The sequence below is a fragment of the Pagrus pagrus genome, assembly GCF_965226575.1.
Source record: "Pagrus pagrus genome assembly, chromosome: 10".
NCBI lineage: Eukaryota > Metazoa > Chordata > Actinopteri > Spariformes > Sparidae > Pagrus > Pagrus pagrus.
The window spans coordinates 12,782,243-12,800,416 of record NC_140194.1 but is presented as its reverse complement, the minus strand read 5'-3'; the positions used below and the strand labels follow the sequence as shown (position 1 = coordinate 12,800,416).

Below are 18,174 nucleotides of genomic sequence, written 5' to 3'. Positions count from 1 at the left end.
GAAAACATTTAATGTCTCCATACAGCTCGTATAGCGTTTCAAAAAGCCTTAAGATCCCAAATTGATTTAAAAAGATGTTATTCAAACCCCTTTTAAGATGTAATCTTGACTGTAGCTGTTAAACTAAATGAGTTTACGCACAGGAGTTGTTTTTTAAAACAAGTCCCCATCTACTTCAGCTGTTCAGGAGAATGATGCAACATTGTTTGACTGTGAAGCTTCAGAAATGTTTTGTGGACTACGAAAACTTCACCCAACTTTCCATCAGCGTGGGGGTGGGGGAGTAGCCTACATAATGACTGAATTTTCATATTTGGGTGAACTTATCCTTTAATTAATGCTCAACCTACATAGGCCTGTTAAGTATAGCCACAAAAAAATGCTTAATTTTCTGCATTTTGTTCATTTTAATGTTGGGTCAGTCACTGAAGACTGAATAACCTATTTTGCTGTGGTGATGGTGATGGTAATGGAGGAAGCTCAGCCTTTCCATTAGAGACCTCGAGATGCTTTTAAATTGTAATTGCCTCAAAGTGTAGAAGGGGTTTTTTTTGTGGTTTTTTAAACAAATGTCACTGATGAGTGGGAGGATTCAGTCACAGCCAACTCAATGCTTTTAACGGGCTCTTAAACTCACTGTGTTTGCTTCCATCTAGCGGCCGGTGTGTGTTAATCTCATCTGCACGCTTGAGGAGGAGGCAACAGAAATATGTCATTCCACTGCACCTGACCAAGCGACATCGAGATACTCTACACTTGTCTCCAGCCTCCGAAACACACAGTTAACCCTGTGTGTGTGTTTGTGTGTTTGTGTGTGTTTGACGAACGCATCGCTGAAGTGACTGAACTGAGAACAAAAACAGGTGGAGGCTACAAAGATTTAATGCTGTGTGACACCACACAGCAACAGGTAGAGTCGCTTTTGCACATTCCTCAGCTAGTGGTACAACAGCACGTCTGTTCCTTGAGGAAGTACGGAAGTTCCTTGCAGCCTGTTCAAAAGAGATCCTGTCAGTTTTATAGTCGGGCTTGATCGGAGAGCGAGGCTGACACCTCCGGGATCACTGACTGGTGCCTGAGGCTTTTTTTCCTCCTCTAATCCGGGAAAGTCGCATCTGCATTCAGCACCTTCTCGTCATGCCCGTCCACAGGAGGCAGGTAGGTGACCCTCTGTACATACTAATGCACAGATTGTATCGATACATAATGGAGCTACTACTGAAAGCTTCTGTTATGCTCTCATAGGCCTGCTGCTTTATCCGAACGTGACTGCCAATCCTGCACTTGTCAGACTAAACAGCTCCAACAGAAGCCAGTGCTGTACAAGACCTCACCCTTTAAAGACTACACAGTCATGCTGTAATCTAGGACTGAACAGTTAACCACAATATAATCGAAATCACAGTATGGCTAAGTGTAATTACCAAATGGTAGAAGCTGGGTTAAGGTAAAATGTGTGGTAGTGAAGTGCTGCAGAGGTGTCCTGGTCTATCTTGTCCTCCAGATGTGAGAGAACGTGTGTGTTTGGTACAAAACCCCAACAAATGTCACATCATCATGATTTTTTTCAGTGAAAATTAAGATTGTGATGCAAAAATCATAATTATTGTGCGGTATACGCTACTCAAAATGAGTCAGGGATATTTTAGTGTTTCACTTCCACGTTTCACATTTTTATTTTGTGAACATTTCTGGTCCCCAAAAAACATTTAATTTGACTTTTATTGCATATCCATGCACATGTATATATATGCATCCATATCCCAGTATCCCTAACTCATTTTGATTAGTATATACAGTGTTTATAGTGTAATTATCGATATATTATCAGCTCAATATTGGGAAAACTATAATATCTGCTATTCATTGAGCCAAAAATATGAAGCCAAACTGCTTTCATTTACTTAGCAAGCACAAAATTTCACAAACTCTGATACATTGGTGGGTATGGGATGTGCTAATAAACACGGTGAAGAAAGCAGAAAAAGTGGAACTTGTTGCACTTGTGATGTCACACAGTCTAGACAGTAGAGCCAAAAACATGTCATCACCGGTGACGTTGTTTTTTACAGTTTCAGAGGAAGACAACACATTTATTTCATAATAGTCATAGGTGCCTCATAAGGAGAGGCAAACCAGTCAGACATTTGGGGGCCCCCCAAAGAAATTTTATGCTGGCACATTTTGCAATGACAACTATAAACCCCCCTTTTAACATCCCATAAAGGCACTGTACTGTGCACCACCACTACCTCAAAATCAATACTTTATGTGTTAATGATCAATGTGCATTATTTACAATGTCAACACTGAAGTTTTTACTTATTCATTTAGGTTTTGATTGTGCTGGTTTTTAATGTTATTGATATTTGATAATGCTACGAATGTGAACATTTAAGATAAAAAAAAAGGTTCAATTTCAAATATGTTTTGTTGGTGTCTGATTATTTAAAAACATAATGGGGCACTACATGTAAGCCTTTCTTATCTTTGGGTGTGTATAAACAACAGGTAAAGTACTTCTTCTAAAAATACAATAATGTAAACTTATGGGTCATCTTTTCGGTATCGGCCATTAGAAACATGTAATCATTCCTAATTCTTGCCAATTCTGAATCATATCTCAAACACAACAGCTTCCAAAATAATCACATTACATTTTTTACCATATCATGTATCCCTACTATAATCGAACCAGGAACTGAATGGGATGTTTGTATACCACTAGTATCTGCATGATCAGATAGTATTTCTAGCTCTGCCACACCTTCCCTATTTTAGCCTCACTGGGACTTGTGTGAGCTGTGAATAGCACAGATTGTCATGACGGTGAGAGCACATCTACATGCCATGCCATTCAGTCAGGTGAGATTAAACCCTCCTCACTGACAGTCCTCTTCGGTGAGTCAGGATCATCACAGGTGTCTCTCAGCACTGTGGCATTCACAGACACACCTCCTACGTCAGAGTTAAACAGGATTCCTGTGAAGATGATGACCTTTAAGCTGATTTTCACAAGCTTATTATTACATATCAGTGGAGTGATGATATCAAATTATCCCTCATAGTAAAATCATTATATATCACTCACAGTCACATCTTTTTAAAAATTAAATCACTCACTCATGATGTGTGAATTTGCTGTACATGTGTGGAGGCCTCGACTGATAATACCTGTCAACATTGTGTTGTACAGCCCAGTATCGAACTGCTGGAATTAATGGGAGTGGTGAGAGAGAATGGCAATGACCAGACATCACTTCCTCCTGTGGTAAGAACTTAATTTGTCCACTTTAACAACATGCTAACAAGTCCTGTACACCTTCAAAATCAAAAAGATGGATCCATATAATATTTGAAAGTCTGACTCTTGCTTATTATTTTTGTCACACAGCACACACCACTATCGTACGACTATGTCTTGGTTGCCAAAACAATTGAAAACCAGGAAAGGGAAGCTTTCAGGAAGCAAACTGAATACATTGAAGAATTGAAAAAAAAGAACATGAAAGTCACAGTAAGATCTATCTTTACCCGTTCTTTTCTATAAACTTTACAGGTGAACATGCTTTGCAAAGGTCATGATTAACTTGTTTCCCCCCCTCTTTATTTACTTCTGTTAGGAAATTATAGATGATGATCTCATCTTCTATGGGATTCAAGCGCCTAAAGAAACCTTTGAGAAGTACAGGTATCTGCTCAAAGTGTCTGATGCTTGTAACTGGAGCTCGGATCAGAACATTGTACCACTCAGTACCAGGTAAAACATGCTGCCGTAGCTATTTTTGACAATCATGGGCAGTAGGCGATTGTAGGGGGGGTGAGGAGGTGATGCCATCCCCCTTGTAAGCAAAATAACCAAAATGTACCTCCATTGTTAGTAACATAACCAATATACATCCCCTTGTGAGCAAAATGTATCCCCCTTGTTAGTAAAATGACTAAAACACAATGATTGTTTAGCTGCTCCATAGGATGTTGGTCTTGTGCAAATGATCTCTAAAAGTTCCACGTTAAGACAATACAATCATTTTTTTCTAAATATGGGACATGAAGAGGAAATCCTACTCTGTGTGCTCAAATGAATGTGATGTTCTAAATGATCTGAAAGACAGTTTGAAATCTCTTGCTGCAAGTTCAGCTTCATGAGTGTTTCTTGTCCTCGTTTCAGAATAAGGATTGTCCACTTCATCATGAATCACACCCCTATTCGTACAGGAGGTGAGACAGACTTGGTGTATTTACATTCCTGATGCTCCAGGTAACCAGAGAACTAATCTTTCATGTTATTCTTCTTGCTAGAGAGTTTGAGGGATCTTCTGAAGGCGAAGGTTTTTGAGGCAAGGTTCTGCTTGCATGAGGTAAAAATCCTGTTTCTATTATTCATCAACAAATCATTGCGTTATTACCAGGTCTTAAAACAGTTCACTTGGACCTTCAAGACTGTATGAATAAAGACTGAAAACAGGATCCACACATCCTCATACTGAAGAAAGTGACACTATAATCATCCCGTAAATATCTTCTTTTCATGTAGCTGCTCAATTGTTTTGCTTTTCTTAAAACCTGCTGAAATTATGAAGTGAAGCCTGGCAGTGGCCCTACAAAACAATAGATTGCTGCCAAATAAGAATTCACAAAGAGGCTCTGTGAGTCATCCAAGGAGAGTTGAATCCAGGGCAACTGGACTTGGTTGTAGATTCTTAAAAACATTTGCCTCTTATCCATGGGGCTTCTTCTGTTCTGTGTGAGTTCCACGTGAGTCATGCTAATGCAGTGAGTCATGCAAACCTGTGAGTAAGTGGGTACGTGTGTGTGTATACACTGATAGGTGCTGTACATGAACATATAGCATGTTTACTGTTTACACCGAGGGAGGTAAAGTCGTTTCCACAAAGGTAAATGTCAAAAAAATCAAGGTAAAAAAGAAAATATCCAACCCAAAATATGAAGCAGCATTAATCTTAATTAATCTTAGATGCTTTTAATTCTAAGTACAAACCGGTAAAATTAGTTTAATCACCAGTATATTATATTTCTACATTGTAAGCTCCTGTTCTCAGTTTGACTGTATGCTGCTTTAACCAGTATGTACGAAGATCTTCTTCATGTTGGTGGTTTCCTTTGAATTTTTTTCCCGTCTGCTTTCAGAAAAAGAAACAGAGAGAACTGAAGGAGAGCTGGGCACGATGGACAGCCTGTCTCCAAGGGCAACCCATAACTGCTGTCAGGTTTGGACTACAACATAACAGCCTATTCATCACTCCGCTCTTTACACTTGCAGTTAATGCAGCATTATTGTTTTTCATGTCGTCCCACCGTTAAATAGGTTCAAGTATTAACAAGACAACAGCAATCAAGTAACCACCCACGCATGATGCAGGCATTGTTTGGACTCATTATTTAAAGTGATGTACAGTACTTAATGCTGGCACAGATCTGTTGTCTTTGTCTTCAGATTCACAACACAAACATGCATGCGACATGTTCCCACTTTGAAATAAAAAACAGTATAAGCTTGGCGTCGTCCATGTCAGCCACATTCACTGACATCATCACTCCACACTTTGTCAAAATAAGTCAAGTATTTGTTGTCCTGGAGGTGTAATTATTCAAAATACCAAGAGACTGAAACACCCACATGAAAGTGTTTAATGTTGATGAACATTCAATGTTTCTGTCTATGTGACATTTAAACAGATTTTATACATTATATTGCACAATATAAGTTTTCTGACGAGTGGGGAGTTTTGGGGTCTACAGTATATTAAGAATATAGTCATAAATTGAATTCATTTTATTCACTTTGATATGATGTAATTGTATTTATTCTATTGAGAGGAGATAGGAGTTACTATCATTACCACCCACGACTTACTGTACTGTATAAGCACACACGAGCTGTAGTGTTTTATTTGCAAATCTGTGTTTTCAGCAACCGCATTGTGTGTTTGCATGAGAATGCATGTAGCATTCTCCCCCTTCCCTTTTTTTCTCTCTCTCTCTTGTGTCATACATTGTGTGGGAGGTGAACTTTAACTGGGGAAAAAGGCTTGTTGCATTTTAGTCAGATAAGTTATGTCCCATTTAGCCTCCTTTGTGTTCTAGCACACTTGTGAACACTTTAATTGTTGTTTATTATTAATATGTAATATTGAACAATTCTAAATTAATTCATTTGTATTGTTTTAACCAATCTGGCAACACTGAGACATGTACATTACGTGTATAACATACTAACATATTATAAACATTTTTATATATTCTTACAGTATATACAGAACGCATGTACATACCTTTAATTATAATGTTGTCATTCTATCTCTATATACAATGTTTATAAATTGCAAATGTACAAGTACAGTAGATGTCACCAGCTCATGAGTTTTATCATTTTCTTTTCTGTGTGTCTGTGTTAATGTGTGTGTTCTCATATTAGGAACTACTTTGGTGAGAAGGTGGCCTTGTACTACCTGTGGTTGGGCTGGTACACTTATCTGCTCATCCCGCCCGCTCTCATTGGGATCATAGTCTTCCTTTATGGCCTTGCCTTCTTCAACAGCTCACCCCTCATGTAAGTTTCTTCACAGCTCTGCAGTATATGTGTCATAACAGAACATGTGCACTGTAATAAATGAAGTGCCTACTGTGTTGTAGAAAGGAGGTTTGTGAGGCCGACACAGTCATGTGCCCACTGTGTGACAAGAGATGCAAAGTGTGGCAGCTCTCTGACACCTGCACATATGCCAAGGTACATCAGTGCATTTACAGAAGACAGCTGAATGTTTGCTTGTCTGTTTGTGCTCACTGCTGGTTTTGTCTGCCTTCAGGTGAGCCTGCTGTTCGATAATAACGGCACAGTGCTCTTTGCGATGTTCATGGCAGTGTGGGGTGAGTGCTGTGTGTCTATATGATACAATTACTCTTGTGTTATTAGATATAATCATGCATTTTCAATATTCAGATCCCAGTTTTAAGATTAGTGTGATTTGTCTAAGTCATACTTCCTGGAGATGGAATTGGCTCCATAGCAATTAAATCACATGAAATAGGCACATTTGATAGAAAATAATTGAAAATCAGCGTGCAGGACTCTTCTCCAATTCTGTTGTTTCTTCGCCCAGACAATTTTGGCTATACAGGACAACTTGAACAAATAACTGATAACTGAGACATGTACTGCCAATGAGATGCCACATCGCTGAGAGAACCTTCTCGTCCTGGCTACTCTCATCTTAATCAGCCCTGGCCATCTGGCAGTGGGGGTGGTCATGCAGTCATCTATAAGAACATATAACTACTCTTTCACTGTATTATTCGTTTTTTCTACTTTTAATACCTCTGTGTTTTTGTACATTTTTAATCAAATTGATATCTGTCGTTCAAAGTAAGGATTCAGGCAAGATGAGGATTTACTTGAGTGAAGTTTATTAACAGCTGTGGGAAGAGTCCGTTTGTTAAGAACAGCAACCGCAGTGTTGACGTGACTGTCTGTGAGGAAGTGTGTGAGGGAGGGCTGAGATACAGAAAGAGAAAGAATGTGTCAAGGTCAGAAAAGTGGACATTGATAAAATGCCCGGCTGAATGGAAGTCCCCTATAATACTGTTTTAAAAAAAACTCATGGAAAACAAGAAGTAGTACACTTTAATTTTTGTTTCACCATCTGAGGAAAAGTTCAGCGAGGCTTGGAGCTCATATGCTGCAATTTACTATTGCAGAAGCAGTTTCCCGTAAGACGTAGGGATCAGTTCCTGAGTATTCTTCTGCTGATTCATTTTTCTATTTTTAACTTAAGCTTTTAAACCTGACCCAAAGTCTGTCGAAAGTTGTTTTGCTTCCTAAAACTTAAACACAACATCTGTCTCTGTAACTGTATGTCTAATAAGTACTTTCAGCTGCTAGAATGGGTTTAAATGCTTTAGTGCTCAAATAACATCATTTTCCCATACTGTCCAGTGCTGCAGCTCTGTATTCCCCCTCTGTCTGAAACGCTCTGTTTTAGCTCCTGTCTCTTTTAAGGAGGAGCAGGAGCTAATTACCCAGTCTCCTCTGATTGGTCAGCTTACACATGCCTGACCCAGCACTGCTCACAACAATAGAGGAGCTGTGCTTAATCAATTCTTACATGCCAAACTTACCGCAAGGTATTAATTAAGCAAATGTGTAACTCTGTGACATGGTGTGATGTCACAAAGTCACAAAATTAAAGACAAAACTACTGACGAGGTGTTTCAGCAGTGTTGTCTGTGGGAGGGAGGACCTTCTGTTGGTGCAGACATTGACCTTTTAAACTAAGATCTTTATGTGCACAAGAACCTATACAAAACTGGTCTCCTTTAAAGATATATTATGTAACATTTCTCCATTAAAATGTCTAAAAGCGACCAGAGCTTTGTTATATTTTTGTTGATTTGCATACTTACATTATCTCAAATGTTTCCAACAATGATCAAACCCAGAGAAATCGGTAATTTTACTTAAAGTAATGATGTGTTTCATCTTGTCGCCTGTTGCTATAAACTCCGAGAGGCAGGAAGTAGGGGAACGTGACTAATTACGAATGGACGCGAATAAAACTTTAAAACACTCATCTGTGACGTTTCTGTATGAGTCACGCAGATAGATTTTTTATCACCGATGGTTGTTGTTTAAAAGTGAGGACAACAAATTCCATGATCCCACGATACTTACGTCTGTTGTATTAAATTAAGAGACCCCTAGTGGCGGAAATTGCATCTGTGCCTTTAGTACAAAACTGCTAGGTGGCATAAGTTATCAGCATCACAATGAATTTGGGTTTTAAAAACTCACTGTTGTTCAGTGCACATATTGTTGGTCCAGTAGATTTTATGAACTCATCTCTGATCTTCACAGCAACACTGTTTTTGGAGTTCTGGAAAAGGCATCGGGCTTCCTACGTGTGCGAATGGAAAGTGTCTGATTGGTGTGAGGAGGAGGTATGATCAGTCTTATACATTGTTTTTATTATATTTCAATAATAACAGGTCAGTGCTCATTGGAATTCATGGCTGTGTTTTTTTCAATTATGTAGGAGGAACTGATCCTGGAAATTGTGAACAATGCCAAATGTGAACCAAAAAAACACAAGCACTCGTATCTGCGCAGCACTCTGGTTTTGATCTGCGTGACAGCTATGGTGGGTCTCATTGTAGCCCTCTTCACATATTATATTTAAAGGGCTTGTACGTCTTTAGGGCAGATAAAAGTCGTGAGGTTCAAGTTTTAGCATGTGCTGCAAAAAAGACGGAGTTAATGGTGGTCCTCACATGTACAGTGTTACAAATGAGTGTTTTTGTGTTTCTGCAGATATTGGTGATCATCGGCCTGACACATGCCTTGGTGGTGTTTAGGGTGATTGCAGCAGTGCTCTTGGCTGAAGGATCATGGGAATTTCTCAGCAATCACTCGAACAGCGGAGCAATGATGCTAGGGGCCGTCCTCCATTACCTCATCATCACCGTCATGACACGGGTACACAGGTCTCTCAATGTGCATCTCTGTTTCCTGTTAGAAATATCCTCTGTGACCCTGACATGTCTTTGTCTTTGCAGATCAACAGGATTGTAGCCATGAAGCTCTGTGAAATAGGTACGATTACACTTTAGCTTTAAAATATTTTCCTTTTACAGTTTTATTTTAGAATATAATGAGTTTTAAGGTCAGAAACTGTTGAATGAATAGTAAATAACAGGTTTTCAGTTGACATTGTGGCTGCCAGTGAGAGCAGTCAAATAAATGCAGGGGGCTGAAACAAGAAGGCAGGAAATCAGACAGAAAGCAGGTTAGACACACAGATAACAGACAAATAACTCGCAGCAGCTTTCAGACTGAGGAGACTTAAAGCTGTTTTCTTTTAACATGTTTTTTATGAAGCTGTGAAGGCTAAGGGCTTTCACCTGTTGGACACTTTCTCCCAATCTCTGTGTGGGAATTAACCACAAATCGAATTTGTCTTAAAAAAGTTAGTATTCAATTGACTGAAATTGAGAAAATAAGATGAGCTATTTTTGTAATGATTCAAAACAAACTTTTGTAGTCATATAAACGTATTATATGACTATTAATATATCAGTATCAATAGTCATATAATTCAGCTTCCCTTAAATCCTAGTTTATGAAAATCACTATTCAGTTTCTGTAAAAGTCTCTGGTTGAGTCAACATAATCTTTCCAAAGCTGAAAGTACCACAACTCAGTCTGCCTAAAATATTTTGTTTACCTGACTTTGTTAAGTCAACTTTATCACTGAAAAACAACTGCTGTAGCTGCTCATGTTGGGGATACTTTGATCCTCCTTGTATATGTACAAAGATACTGTAAAACCACTCCCAGTTAACTTTTGTCAAAGTCTAATAGTATGAGGGGGTAAAGAATGAATTTAATACTAACCTTTAAGTTAGAAGAATGTTTATAAGTTCTGAAGTGGTCTGGAAATATACACTAGACATTTTTGAATTAACTCAAAATATATATTTTCTACAAATGCCAAGGACAAGTGTACATATACATTGCAGCGAACACAGTGCCTTTGTAATGATCATGTTCATGAAGAGCTCAGGGCTCAGGATGGACATTGGAACTGGGCCATCACATACACTGATTGGGGAAATGTAAAGTGTGATGGGTCAGGTGATTCAGATGAGGTGAACTGAGGACAACTAAAGGGAACATGAGGCATGGCATGATGTAGATTTTTCAGAAAATATAGTAGGAACTGACAGAGAAAGAGAAGTAGAAGAAGAAGATGGTGAAGGAATCATGACTAAAATAAGGGCTGTGGGTCAGAAAACCCAAAGGGTCATAAGACAAATCTGAAGGTTCGCAAAATGAAGAACAAGATCGAGGAAAACTACTTGTTTACAATTACAGTACTACAATGCAGAAGTTTATCTCCCCAAGCCTCTAAAGATAACTAAAATGAAACAATCGGAAAAGGGAACAGTACACTTTGAACTACTTACATCTCGCAACAAGTGACAAGAGGTCATGAGGAGACATTTCTTCAACTGAAATGGTCACACACCAAAAAAGGATGTAATAATAGCGATGTAGTGGTTTATCTTTGCCTTGGACTCAAGAGTAACTTAATGGACCTTTTCACAACAGATATTCTGACGCATGGCAGACGAAGCACAGGTGTAATTAATGATGTAACTGCAATTAATGATTGCTCTGTCCATTTGAACTGCCACTTGTTAGCGAGGCTGCATGTCTGGTAAGTTCGACCGGCACTCCTACATTAATTGCAGCCATCATGAGGTCATTAATTGCACCTGTGTTTTTCCTGCTGTGATATGTCGATTGTCTGCGTAAAAACAGTCTATTTGGCCATTGTGTAGGGAGCCAGTGGAAATGGAAGTGCTGAATGAAATGCTAACTGCACCTTAATAATGTGGGCATTTTCACACAATTATTCAGATAAATAAAAAGTAAGGATAAGTAATAATATAAATAGATTTAAGTTCTGTAGCAGGGCTTTTCTGTGTGTGAGATTGTGCCATCCACTGACCAGATAGTGAACTGCATGAACACTGACATGAAGCCTGTCTTTTCCAGAGAAAACAAGATCATTTGCTGCCACAGAAAAGAGTTTCACAGTCAAGATGTTCACCTTCCAGTTCTTCACCTATTTCTCCTCCCTCTTCTACGTAGCCTTTTTTCTTGGCAGGTGAGAGCCGGTGGACTGATGATTTCTAACATAATTTCAACCATATAACTCAGCTCTAGACTCAGCTTCCTACTCTAAAGGACCTTAAATTAATACCAAATGAAAGGAACACATTGACATTACTAATGAACGCCCAGTGTCCTAATATAACTGATAATGATGTGTTTTTGTAACGTACATGACAGGATAAATGGCCATCCTGGTGGTTATGTCCGAATTGCAGGAAAATGGCGGTTAGAGGAGGTGAGTTACATAAATATGGATCCCATTGATGACTAACTGCCCTTTTTTAAGTAATTATTCTTGTATCGTATAGTGAAATATTGTGTCTGATTTCAGTGTCATCCTAGTGGATGTCTCACAGACCTGTTCATCCAAATGGCGATCATAATGGTGCTCAAGCAAACCATCAGCAACGTCTTTGAGTTCGCCGGCCCGTAAGTGTAAATCAGATTTCTGATTATACACTGTACATGTGCACTGTATATCCACTTTATCCACTTTACTGTCCTTTGTTTGCATCAGCTGGCTCTGCAGGTGGTTGAAGAGAAAAAGGACTCAGAAGCTCCAGAGAAAATGTGCCCACTGCTACCTGAAAGACGAGTCAGAGGCCAAACACGGAGCCGAGCTGTGCGATAACTGCAAGCTTCGAGACTGGCTCAGCAACTACCGTCTCAACGATGTGGACTCCTTCAGCCTGTTCAATGAGTTTCTGGAGATGGGTATGTACTCTGCTGAATGCTTTAACAACAAAAACACTAAGTCAAGTCATGGTTCATTGTCTACATCAGTGGTTCCCAAAGTGGGGGGGTCCTGAGTTATCTCAAGGGGGCATGGCAAGGTTACCAAACAAAACCAAAACAAAGACAAGAAAATGATAGGCATAACTCACCCTCGGGTTTCACCAGTACCAAAGGGAGACCAGAGTGTGTGTCTCAAAGTATTAGCCTCTGACTGAGAAGCCAAGCAAGTTAAGATGCCACTTGGTGACTCCACAAAGAACACAAATAGAAATAATTTCTGTCGTGCGCAGCAGCTAAAAGTTTAAAATGCATAATGCAGTGACTTGTTCCTTATTTAGCCTAGTTTTTTTCAGTCCGATGTCATGGTGGAGTTGCCATTCTGTATTATTTACAGACAGTGTTTAAATGGATTATAAATGAGTTTGCAAGCAAAATACGTACGTGTGTGTGTGTGTGGGTGGGTGGGGGGGACTTAAAAAAATACTGTTATTTACAAAAGGGGGCTCTGCAGAAAGAGATCTGGAACCACTGGTCTATATTAATGTAATCTTTTTTCTTTTTTTACATGTTTACACATATTATTTATTACATATTTCATTTTCTTCTATTTATCTATAACAGTAATGAGCAACATCAGTAAAATATACAAAAACATACAGAAATGAGACAATACATACACAAAAACACATGTGCATATGGACAAAAAGAAAGTGTAAGGTACAAAATGTATCTATAGCTGTGCCCACACTGACCGAGTAAACGTTGGATAGCTGAAATTTAATATTTAGGGCAAACTAAGTGGGATTGGAGGCTGATGTGAAAAGATGTGTTTTGAGTTTACGTTCAAAGGAGTCGACTGAGCTCGCCTCTCGAGTCTGCGTAGGAAGACAATTCCAAAACAGAGGGGCTGGGTATGAAGCCCCTGCCACCAACTAATGTTTTATTCATCTCTTGGAGTAGTTCGGAAACTGGTAATTTGAGATTGAGCTCTAAACGTATATGTCAAGTAACTAGAGGTGATAAGTAGTGATGTCACGATACTGAAATTTCTAACATATAATACCTTGAAAAATATCGATGTTTAATACCACTGTGAAAAAATGACACGACATTGAGGGCTAAAAGATAGAGAGTTTTCTTAAAAGATAAATATAACATGGCAATAAAACAGCAGAAAGTCTGTAGTAAACATTAAATATCACGTTTTACAGAAACATTTGTGTTTTTCTTTTTATATATTGAGCTTTTAGGAATAATGTGTCAACTCACTGTCAAAACGAATAAAGAATGACAAAAAGCAGCCGGTGTGTGTGTATCGACACTGCACAAAATGAGTATTGAAACCATTTCAAATACTCAGAACTCATATTTATCAATATTTCAATATTTTTTACAACACGAGTGATAAGTAGGATGGTCCATGTAAAATACTGCTCGCTTTTGGTAAATAACATTTTTCTTTGCTCTCTCCTCAGTGATTCAGTTCAGCTTTACCACCATATTCGTGGCAGCATTTCCTCTGGCTCCTCTGCTCGCCCTCATTAATAATGTCATTGAGATACGATTGGATGCCATTAAAATGGTCACTCTGGAGCGCAGACTGGTTCCCAAGAAAACCAACGATATCGGTGAGGGTCACATTCGAGTCTTAGTTGGCATTATGACTGTAAAATGTTGTTTGCCTTTTTAAAACTGAATGTTTCCTTCGCTCAGGTGTGTGGATAGATGTGTTGGAGGCTATCGGTGTCTTAGCTGTCATTGCGAATGGGCTGGTCATCGGTGTATCTTCAGACTTCATCCCTCGATTGGTGTACCAGTACCGCTATGGCCCATGTGCCAAAGGCAATGCAACAGATGTTGAGTGAGAATTCTTCTTGAACATGTTTATATTCTGTCATGTTGTGTGCTACGCCCACATCTGAATAAATTTCTCTTTTTTTCAAGCTGCATGGCTGGCTACATCAACAACTCTCTTTCCATCGCACGAATGGGCGACCAGAACCTTCTCAAGGAGTTTTCAGGCAGTCAGATGGTCACTGCGAGTGGCCTGAATGTCTCTCAATGCAGGTTTGTTCTCTTTTTATCTTATTTGTCTTCAACAACTGATGAGTTATTTAACTGGCACGACTCTGAGATTTAGGATAGAAGAAACCCAAGTCAAAACATATCATTTGAATAACAAAATAGTGGAAAGTGGTCATTCTAGTTCAGTGTTTGCTGATAATATCTGCTTGCTGTCACCCTTCACAGCTACAAGGACTACAGGAGCAATGAGGACTACAGCTTAACCCCTCAGTTCTGGCTCATTTTAGCTGTGCGCTTTGCATTTGTCATCCTGTTTGAGGTGAGCCCCAACCATTACCTTATAAGAAACTGCTAACCACCTTTTCTTATGACCTCCTGTTTGTATGTTTATGAACTGTAGCAAGACAACACCAAAGTCCTCCCTGCTTTCTGTTTGTCTATTTTAAAACTGAGGTTGACACACACACGTTTCAGTGCAGTAAGTTTACATTCCTAACATTTTCCTCTCTGCTCGCAGCACGTTGTCGTCATATGCAAGTTCATTGCAGCCTGGTTTGTGCCAAGCGCTCCCATGCAGGTCAAGAACGACAGACTCTTTGATAAACTCAACAGGCTAAAAGAGGAACTTAGGTGAGTCTCAAATAATATGTGGTTAGACTGGAATGTAAGAAACCCGCTCTGGCTCCTTTGTTTTCAAACTGTTATGCAATAACGTAATATAATATGACACATGCCTCTCGTGACTGTGCTTAAGTATTGTTCATATTGTAAGTTAATACAGCGGTTCCCAAAGTTTTTCTGTCATGCCCTGGCTATGGATTCACTCATCTGATACACTGGATCAGTATTGGTGCTGATACTGATCTTATTTGTTGGATCTGGTATCGTCCATGGTGTGTCTGATTCACAAGAAATGCAGTTTCCTTATTAGGGTCAGTCTGAACATGTAGTATTTCTGCTGACTTTGTTTTCAGCGCCACTGCAATCCCTGAATTCATCTACATCAAAATGAACACAGGAGAGAACAAGAGAGAAAATCTCTTATCCAAACATGAACTGCATGTTTTTTTTTTCTATTTCAAATGAAAAAATCTAGTTAAATATTGCCCTTACTGCCAGTTTTAACAAACAAAAGACACAAGGTGCTCCTGCCATATTTGCGGGGATCTCAAAAGCAAGATTCTCAAATTCAAATTGTCTGTTTTTAAGATGTGCGTTGTGCTGTGATCACTTCTTGTAGATGCTTCCGCTAACAAATCCTTTCTTTCATTTCTTCCAGTTCATTTGAAGCGTGACAGCATTCAGACACTTAAATGTTACACGTTTTCCCCCTGAGGATATGAACCCAGTGCTGCCTTGTGCATTAAAAGTGTCCAGACTATCACAGTGTTGAGTCAAACTTCAAAGCCATTAATCACCTCCCTGAAGAGTTCAGAGCTCCGGAGGACTCTCGCTCCCTTTTATTGTTTGCGGTCAAATGTGAAGTGCTGGCTATCTGGATTCTCATCTGTGAAATGGACTTTGAAGACAGACTCATTTTTCTTGGACAGAACTGATTGTACAGTAACTGATTTTACTGACATGAGATTATTCTTATTCTATTTTAAGAATGCACTTATAGCTTACTGTTGGATCTCTATATTTGTGAGACGTATGTGAGTGTTTTTATTAAACGCCTAAACCTAATTTATACTGCTCCTGTACATACAGTACCGATTGTGTGTTACGATGTTGCCTTACACTGTAAAAATGCACTGCGATGAATGTCTTTGCTGCAGACAGATTCTGTTGCTGACTTTTTGTTAATCAGACACAAGAATGTTTTGCATTTGAATATTTTGTATTATTGAATAAAAGAGGAAACTTTTGGCCTCATCTTATGTCTTTTACATGTAGGCTTACTCAGTTACAATGTGTATCATAGCTGAGATTTTGAATTTAAGTAAAAACTTTCTGTGCTGGTGTCATCTGCCTTATTTGTCTAAACTACAGTATTTCAATAATAGTTATGTAAGTGTTTTCCTCAGGGCTGCAGCTATAATTGAGGACACCCAGACCAGGTTCTCGTTCTCTATTGTTTATGATTTTGCATTCCTTCAGTACACAGAAGTCACATTTAGTGGTATTTATTAGTCTCAGTATTTGTACCTTATTTTGTTACCTGTTGTACTTAATTGCTGGAAAGAGGCTGCTTACAATCTAGGTAAAACATTTTTAAAAATTTAAACTTTTTGACATGTTAACTGCAGACTTGATCATGAAAAACCTTGATTACTTAAGCCTGATAGTTAAATTTACACCTACAATATAGATGGGTTATTAGAAATTGAGAAACTTGTTAACACGGTTTAATGGATTACCAACATGTATAACTGCAAATAATATTCATCTATCATGTTTAAAAACAACAAGAGTTGACCAGTGTGCTGTACAAATAAGTCGATAGCAAAAAAAGTGCAATATGTGCATGAATGTAAAAGAAAAACAGCTTGTAAAATCAATTTATATGATTCAAAGATTGTAAAATACTAAAACTACTACTAAAACCACTACAATAAACCAAAGGCCACTGAAAACATGTATGTAATGTTTTTCTTTTGTTTTGTTTTTAACAACCTGGCAACCCAAAGTTTTTCCTGTATAAGGTGCCTACATTTGAACACTTAGATTTTTTTTAAAAGTAGGTCTACTTTAGGGATGCATTGTGTTGGTATACACACACACACACACACACACACACGTCATTATTATGAGATGAAAAGTGTATTATGAGATTAAAAAATAAAGAATTATGAGATTTAAAACGATTCTTAGACAAAATATCATAATTCAAAAGTATTAGATAAAAAGTCATTATGATGTTTATGTCATGTTTATGACTTTTTATATGACTCTATCTAATCATTTGGACTTTTATCTCATAATTTCGACTATTTGTCTAATAATTATGACCATGCCTCGTAATTTTTATTTTTTATCACATAATTATGACCTTTCTATCACATAACTTTGTAACTACTTAACTATATAATAATTATACCATAGGAATATATATTTTTTTTCATCAAGGCTAAGTTTTCATCCTTTGTTTTAATTTAACTGACGGATACGGGCTTCCATACAAGTGGATGTAGCCTGTTTTAGTTTTCCTCCACCCCGTCTTCACTTTGTAGCCTACAGTTTCACTGAAACGCAGGTGAAAGCCGGTGTTGTATTGAGCTCTGTTTCCTTGTGGAGATGTTTCCCCTCGTCCCGCCCCCTTCCGAAATGGCCCGAAGGGCGAAGGAAGCGCGCGTTCACAAAAAGCTCGCCCCCGAGCTGTTGTGCTCGTACTACAGAGGCACTGTGGAGAGAGCTGAGGTTCAAAACTGACTTTAGTTAGCGAGTTTTATCTGAAGATGTTGAATTGTAGAAGTGAAATCCAAATTTCATGACTGTCTATATTTTTAAACTGAGACAACAGCACATATGTTTGTGATTTTATGTCTTTATTAACACAACCAACTACTGTTATTTCTATCAATAAAAATATTATATTTGTGAGAGACTTTTCATTTTAAATGTTATGGACTTTTGGAAGAATGCTCATTCATTTATAGGCTAAATATAAATCGCTATTTTATCATATTTGTCTTGAATCCAGCTCCATTAAAGCAGGTAAAGCACATCCTGACAGCTTGGAGTATTGCTGTCAGATACTGTTCGCCCTCTGTTCC

At 38.4% G+C, this 18,174-nt stretch overlaps 1 protein-coding gene across 2 annotated transcripts; it reads left to right on the top strand.

The window, feature by feature from the left end:
- The first annotated feature begins 681 nt into the window (after positions 1-681).
- On the top strand, positions 682-16,999 carry LOC311263805 (anoctamin-9). Of its 2 annotated transcripts, none has more exons than XM_084364126.1 (24): positions 682-1,158; positions 3,197-3,271; positions 3,395-3,517; positions 3,624-3,760; positions 4,172-4,221; positions 4,303-4,361; positions 5,152-5,231; positions 6,440-6,574; positions 6,658-6,751; positions 6,831-6,891; positions 8,876-8,958; positions 9,054-9,158; positions 9,329-9,493; positions 9,574-9,610; positions 11,579-11,690; positions 11,876-11,933; positions 12,030-12,127; positions 12,216-12,412; positions 13,909-14,061; positions 14,147-14,294; positions 14,378-14,500; positions 14,684-14,777; positions 14,976-15,088; positions 15,738-16,999. In XM_084364126.1, the coding sequence occupies exons 1-24, from the start codon at positions 1,138-1,140 to the stop codon at positions 15,751-15,753; spliced, it is 2,337 nt and encodes a 778-aa protein (XP_084220252.1). In that variant the 5' UTR covers positions 682-1,137; the 3' UTR covers positions 15,754-16,999. The 2 variants fall into 2 exon arrangements, with proteins under 2 accessions (XP_084220252.1, XP_084220253.1); XM_084364127.1 differs by lacking the exon at positions 682-1,158 and adding an exon at positions 1,489-1,527.
- Positions 17,000-18,174: the final 1,175 nt, after the last annotated feature.

Excerpts from the sequence above, each read along its gene's own strand:
- LOC311263805 (XM_084364126.1), top strand. The coding sequence starts at position 1,138 with ATGCCCGTCCACAGGAGGCAG. Across the intron at positions 4,362-5,151 it reads CAAGGTTCTGCTTGCATGAG|AAAAAGAAACAGAGAGAACT; the intron begins GTAAAAATCCTG and ends GTCTGCTTTCAG. Across the intron at positions 6,752-6,830 it reads ACACCTGCACATATGCCAAG|GTGAGCCTGCTGTTCGATAA; the intron begins GTACATCAGTGC and ends GTCTGCCTTCAG.